Source organism: Odontomachus brunneus, unplaced genomic scaffold (assembly GCF_010583005.1).
Source record: "Odontomachus brunneus isolate Ranch 3 - 2012 unplaced genomic scaffold, Obru_v1 Obru_scaffold_095, whole genome shotgun sequence".
Taxonomy (NCBI): Eukaryota; Metazoa; Arthropoda; class Insecta; order Hymenoptera; family Formicidae; genus Odontomachus; species Odontomachus brunneus.
Window position 1 is genome coordinate 749,415 of NW_022639545.1, and position 7,615 is coordinate 757,029.

The 7,615-nt window shown below is 40.6% G+C and overlaps 1 protein-coding gene across 1 annotated transcript in view; it reads left to right on the forward strand.

Annotated features, from left to right (window-relative positions):
* The window catches only part of LOC116848412, a 751,173-nt gene that overhangs the window by 701,088 nt on the left and 42,470 nt on the right, over nucleotides 1-7,615 (forward strand). The window contains exons 6-7 of the mRNA XM_032824486.1: nucleotides 337-546; nucleotides 3,331-3,591. Coding sequence (XP_032680377.1) covers nucleotides 337-546; nucleotides 3,331-3,591 — 471 coding nt within the window. The remainder of the gene's footprint in view (nucleotides 1-336; nucleotides 547-3,330; nucleotides 3,592-7,615) is intronic.

Here is a 7,615-nt window from a genome sequence, read left to right on the forward strand (position 1 = left end):
AAAAAAAAAGTTATAATATTCTCTCCATCTGTTTCCCTTGTAATACTCAAACTTTCTGGGAGAATTTAGTAAAAATGAATAAAATAACAAATCTTTTGCACCAATCTAATGCACTTTTAACGATGCTTGAGGAACATATCCTGACGTCGTCGGAGCCCAGCGAGCGTCCCGAAACGTCACCCGAGATATTTCAGGCTTCCCACCCCCTTTCGGAATTTCATTACTCTCGCATGTTAAGCATTATTATAGCGAGTTCATTGCGGGAAAGTGCGCCGACTTCGCAGCGTCGCGTTATCGCGTTACCGTACTCTCAAGCGAACCCGTATACTGTTTCAGGCTTTGGTGTACCGAGACGGCAACCTCGTCTCGGGCTCTCTCGAGGCGTTGGTGCAGCACATGGTACCTACGGAGGAATATTATCCCGATCGGGCATACCTCTTCGCCTTTTTGCTGAGCGCCAGACTCTTCATCAAGCCGCACGAGCTTCTGGGCGAGGTTTGCGCTCTCTGCGAGCATCAGCAGAATCTGAATGGGGAGGGCGGTAAGGTGAGCAGCACCCATGCAGTGTGTACTTGCGACCTGCGAGGGCACGAAACCCTTCGCCGTTCACGTCGCGCATTCGCGAAAGCCGCGTGTATTATCGTTTCATCGCGGAGTGGTCATCCAGCCCGCTCCGCACGCGCGCGCACACACAAGTATAACATTCTACTATTAAGAAAAGCGATTAAGGGAATGCTGAAGCTGACAGAACGCTGATATTTTTCTACAAAGTTTACGTCGTATTGGTTACACAGAATTACAAATGCAATAAAAGTACGTGCAAAGATAAATTGGAGCATTGTTCGATATGTGACGAAAACGAACAAAAAATTTTTAATGTAAAATCTCAATCTGTTAGCGTAATATTTGTCTAATCCAAAAGTTTCGCAACTTGTATATGCTGAAAGTGTGGATGCTCCAAACAGAAAATTTTTGAAGAACATTGCTTTACCTTCGCATCTGTCTTTGAAAACTTAAAAATATCGAAAAAGTTTGCAGAAAAATTTCTACACATATATGGTTAGGTTTTTCGTTGAATATAGTAAAACAAAGCAACATTTATATAAATTCTGTATATACAAGAAATACAAAAAAGATAGCGTGATTATGTTAATGACGATCGTCTCTGCATTATCGACATTGTTCGAGTTCGTCATCGACTCCAGCATCCCCTTAAGGGGATGCTGAAGTCGATGACATACTCAAACAATGTCGACCAGGCAGAAACGATCGTGACTAACACGCCATCCTTTTCATGTTTCTTGTATATACAAACCTTACGTAAATGTGTGTTGGTTTGTTTTACCATATTCAGCGGAAAGCCTAACTATGCGCGTGTAGAAATCTTTCTGTAAACTTTTCCGATATTATTCTCAAGCTTCTGAATTCAGATGCGAAGGTACAGCAATATTCTTGAAAATTTTCCTTTTGAAGTATCCACTCTTTCGGTATGTACAAACTACAGAACTTTTAGATTGGGCAAATATTACGCTGACAGCTTGAGATTTTACATTTACGATTTTTTTTCGTTGAGCAATATTCTTATTTATTTTTGCACATACTTTCATTGAGTAAAAGCGTTTTAATTCTGTGTAATCAATACGACGTAAACTTTGTAGAAAAATATCAGTATTCTCGGTAAAGTCGGTAAAGTTTTCAGCTTCAGCTTTACCCTCTTAAAGCTCTTGGGACTCGCTGTCTTCGTTTGATGACGTCAGAAGCGAGAAATCGCGTGCCTATGATTCTTGCGTTATATGTTTAAATAAAAAGATATATCCATAAAACGACACTTGTGATCGATTTAGCAAATTTGTAAAATGCTCCGAACGTTCTCCTTTTGCTATTAAAACTAATAAATAGTTGTAAAATTAGTATGACATGCATAACTCAAGTTTTAACCAAACTTTTCTTATCATTTCTATTATTCTTAACATTTCTATTATTTTTGGGACTATTTATTGATTGTAACAGCAAAAAGAGAGTGCTTGAAGCATTTTACAAATTTGCTGAATCGATTACAAGTGTCGTTACGTGTGGATACATCTTTATTTCAACGTATAACGAAAAAATTGTGAGCATTGGATTTCTCGCTTCTGGCGTCATCAAATAAGAATAGTCTGCATGAGTACCCAAAAGCCTAAATTTACTTTTTCTTTCTTAAGTACTGGTTATCTTTAAAAAAGTATATTTTCTTGATAATAGTCTTAAGATTCGCTCATCAAAAATTTGAGAAAAACTCATTGTCATGTACTCAAAAAGGGAATTTCTTCTTTTTACAAGAATATCATAATATTTTGTCAAAGAAAATATTAGTAATCTATATGCTAAGCAAACTAAAATTTTATTAAGTTTACTAAAATTTCTTATTTGCTACTAGAACTACTTAAAGTTAAATTAGTAAGAAAAAAATTAAATTAATAGAATTACTTAAAAAACTTTACTTTACTAGAATTATAAATGTTAAATTTACTAATATTTAGAATATATTTTGAATAAATTTAATTCGAACGATGAAAAATTATGATAATTTGTGGATATATATAAACTTGTGAAATACTTGAAACAGAAGTAACATTTACTTCAATATATTTTTCTGTGTGCATTTTCTCTCCCTTTTTTCGCCCGCTTTCTCTATCGCAATGTGAAGAGAGCACAGAAAATACCGTCGTTCTTTGCCCATTGTCTCTTATCTACGGCACTTAAAACGGATCGTTTTCTCGACTACATAGGCCTGCCGGGTCATTTGCATTCTTGCGTTATATACGATCTCGTTTTTCCTGAGGATATTGAGATATTCCTATGTAAAGCAAAATTCTGTGTTATTCTCACTTTTATGAACGTCGATACATTACATTTTTCGTTTGTCTTCATCTCTAGAATATGTGAACGTTTGGTCGAATTTGTAGGACACTCTGTATAAATATAAACGTTGAGCTTACTGTGGGACACATATATATATAGCCTAACAGGACCGAAAGGATTAGTAACGTGTTGGCTGAATTGGACTTACTCGGACCACCGCGATATAATTTCAATTAATTTCGATTAATTTCAATTAATTTCGATTAATTTCGATGAATTCCGATTAATCACTTATTTAATGGTCACATGGGAACGGCACCACCCCGGCGAGATTTTCAAGAGTTAAATTAAATGACCGAATTCCGCTCTCCGTCACCTCACTCCACCGCAGCCGCGGCGAGAGAACGTGCATTTTCCGTCGCGCGCGCCAAGCTTCACCATTAGGCAAGCGACAAATTAAGGAAAAGGAAAACCCGGCGCGTGTTTCAGGAGCGGCTGCATCGCTTCGTGCCGCGGCTGGTGCAGCTGCTGGCGGAGTGGACGGAAACATTCCCGTACGACTTCCGGGACGAGAGGGTGATGGGTCACGTCAGGTCCATCACGCAGAAAGTCGCTGCGGTCGACGCCGCGGCCAGGCAGGAAGTTTCGGCGCTGCTGCAAAACTTGCTGTTACGACTGACGGCCCTGGAAAGGTACGAGGAGGGCTTGGCCAGACTGGCGACCGAGGCAGCGACGGAGCAGCTTACACAGGTCCGTGAGTTTCACTACAAGCGCCCATTTGCGGCCGTCAGTTTGCATTTCGCTGTCCCACCTCGGCTTAGTTAGTGGCTTAGTAGCGCGACGTTTTACCGAACTGCAAACACCGCCGATCTCTGCCCGTGCGCGCGTGCAGAGTTCGCGCGTGCTCATCGGATATCCGTTAATTTCGTTGCTCGAAAGTGAGAGGAGAGAGACGCTGGCCTGGTAATGCCAAGCGGCGCGAATACCGGCCGACCGGCGGACGCGACCGAAACGAGGCGGCAATGTACGGAAACGTTCTTCTCTGTCTTTGCGAGAGGATGTCCTAGCTGCTTTGTCGCGAGCAACGTCAGTGCCGATGTTGCATTTTGCTCTTCTGAGCTACAGGAAATAATTGGAAATGGGGATATGTGAAATGACGTTTTCGTTTTTTCAAGCCTTGACGATTATAAACGATTCACGGTTAAAGAGATGAAATTTAGCGAAAATGGAATTTAGGGGATGAAATTTGATGTCATTAGAGGGCGAAATTTGACGTCTTGTCATAGGGGATGAAACTTAGCGAAGACTGAATTTAACGTTTTTAAGGAATGAAATTTAGCGTCTTTGGGGAATAAAATTTAGCGTCTCTAGGAAACAAAATTTTATGTTTTCAGGAAAATAAAATTTAGCAGAAATAAAGAAATAGAATGAAATTTAGCGAGGATAAAATTTAGTGTCTTTGCGTAAGCGGAATTTAATAATACATTTGTAAATTGTTTGGTATCTTGTCTCATGGGAGATAATATCCCAATAAATATTGTACTACTTTCTTGAGATATTTGTTAATTATATGTTTCAATTTCAAATAAAATATTCCAACTACACGGAGACAATATTATAGTTTTTCCTTATATAAATTCTTTACGCATTTTCTTCAATTTTATTTTCATTTAAATTTTGTTAAGAATATAGAAAAGTTTTTAGTAACATATTTCACAGCTCCTAAAATTTAAATAGCACATATGAAAGAATAATTACTGCGAAATGTCGATTTGTCCCTCATTTATTCTATAATAATTCTATAATAATTTCACTATAAAATTTCCTCGGTGTACGTATGCGATTCATAATGTGGTCAATTAAAACTACTTAATAGCTCGACAGTCAGTCTTGACGTGTGCATCTTGAAAGACACAAAACACAGCGTAAACTCGCCGCGATGACACGCGTGAATTCAGCACCTCCATTTTCCTCCTCTATCTTCTTTTTTATTCATACAGCTTTTTATTTCCCACTGAGATCGAGAGTTTTTCGATTCGACTCTTTATTCGCGTGTTTTGACGGACGGAGAGGCACGTAGATAGAAACTGTTATTGAATTTGCAAATTGACGTATGTAATTTCTGCGCAAACGTAACGTTTACAGCAGTTGACTAAACAAAGCGGAATTATTAATCGAAATAACGTGTCTGCAAATAGAGAATCGCGTGATTTTCTATGCTAACGACGATAATATGCGATAATTTACAAGATGAGTTAAAAGCGACAAGACGTGCTTACTCTCGTGCAAGCTTTTATTTTTCATGAGTGCTTTTATGCGCGTGATCAACTTGCGAGTGCATACATTTGATACAGGTACATATCGTAGCCGATAACATTAGATACACCTTAATGTATATGTCGTACTACAAATACACACATTCTGTGAAATAAAGCCCACTTCTATGAAAATAAACTTTGTATCTCACAAATATTTTCACAAATACACACATTCTGTGAAATAAGGTCCACTTTTATGAAAATAAACTTTGTATCTCATAAATTTTCAAGTATTTTTTTCTCAACACACACTTTCTAAGTGCATGCACGTTCTTGCACTTAGTGCAGTCAGTCATAACAATTAGTTACCTGAGAAATTGCATAACTTTAAAATTCCGAAATATGGAACATATAGCTGATCTCCTCTACTCAAATTTTTATTCAGAGTTAAATCCAAGTTTTTCAGTTGAATCATGATATGTGTGACATTTATGTCCGTAATCGCGATTTGACTAAACAACTCCCGCTTCTAACTCAGAATGTAAATCGAAGCGCCTCCTTTGATCTCAAATAGTGACTATTAATACGTAATGACAATATCAGCACGTGCATCTTGAAAGGAGCAAAACGCAGAGACAATCTCACGGCTGTGACACGGATGAATTGAGCGCCCGATTAGAGATCCCGATACAAGAAATTACACACGCCGCCTCAGGATAATAAAAATGAGCGCGGCCACGGCTTGGTTGCGGTGTGATCCACGAGCCTCCATAATCTCAGCCTGATTTCACACGTTAACGGGCGAAAGAATACCGCACAGCCGGGCGCACCGCCGCATTGTTCCGCAGTTTCAATATGGATTTATACTCACGTAATCCTGCTTGCCGGCCGGCACGTTGCAAAGCACGATTACTCGGTTTACCGTAATCACATCGACCCTTCGAGGACTTTCAGCATAATAAAGCGATAATATTCCCTCTCCTGCCCCGCCGCTGGGGTGGTGAACGGCCCCCTCCTACTCTTATACGTTCTGTCTATCTATCTAGCTAGCTAGCTATCTCTCTCCCCCTCTCTCTCATTTCCGTTTGTCGCACACACGATTACCGTAAAGCAGCCCCTTTGCGCGTTCCCGTGTGCCGTATTACCGTACCTTCCCGTACGTGTACGCACACATACACGATCATCGGATCTGAACGCACAAACTTGGACATTTACGTGCGCGTATGCGCGTGCACTTTGCGCGGTTAGTCTAACGGGGTTAGCGCAGTTTCCATGCGGGGAGACGTTAACTATTCCGTTAATTTGATTATCGCGCGCGCACGCGCGCCCGCGCCTATCTGCCATCGCTTGTAACGCACTCGCTAATAGGTAATTTGCAACTGCGTTAGTTAGTTGAATATACTGGACCGTGCGCGGCTAATCAGTGCAAAATTGTGCGAGGGGTTGCGCGCGCGCACCACCGTCCGCGAATGCCGTGCTCCCGAATCACGTGAACGCGCGATGAATTGCGTTTGAGGCCGTTCGCCGTGGGATCGCTGTGGGCGGAGGGGTGGGTTGTGTGTAACGACCTATGGAGCCGTTCGAGCATGAGGGAGAGTTCACACCTTGGTGGAAAAGCAGAAAACAGAACGGCAGAAACCAATCAGAAGTCGCGCTAGTGGAAAAAGTAGAAACTACCGACTAACACACACACACACACACACACATACACACACACACACGCACGCACACACACACACACACACACATCTGACCACCAGCGCAAGGCGATTCTGATTGGTCTCTGCCTTCCTGCTGAGACGCACAGCTGTGAACGCCAATCTTGCAGACGTTCGTACCCGTTCGTAAAAAATAACGCGCCGTCCCTGCAGGCGAGACACTTTATCTCGGTATTCCCGCGCGCAACGCCATAAAGTGGAATTAGGTCGCATCGGAGGGTGTAATCTTGCGCTCAAGTCGACGAAAGTACAGCGACTGCACCAAGTCGAGGTGATTGTCGAGGCGACGCGCGCCCCACGTGAATAGCTGACTTCTTGAAAACAAACTGTCTTCTTGTGAATTAAGATTTTCAACGATAATTTTTGGTTCCTATATATGTTCACGTAAACAATAAGGCCGAATAGCAAGATGTATGCAGTAAAACTTAAGCAGCAAATATATTAATCAACTGCAGTCGATAATTTTTCTCACGGTCCAAGAATAATCGACTATCAATTTTCGTTGTTTCTTACTGCTTACTTCTTCCTATATGCCATGGCTCTAAATCTGTTTTACGCAGTTACGTAAAAGGTAGAATATGGTCTGTGAGAGAGTTCTCCAAATAAACCCTGATAGTAAAGATGCCAACTCATACGACAATGTCTATGCAATCTTAAATTAGACTGTGATATATTTATCAGATGTTGGTGCAAAAGGTTCGTCTTGTTTGTCAAATAAAATAGAAAACAAAATGATTAAATTTTGAAAAATTATAGATGAGAGAATATACTCGCGGTATTTTTTTTTTTTTTTTTTTT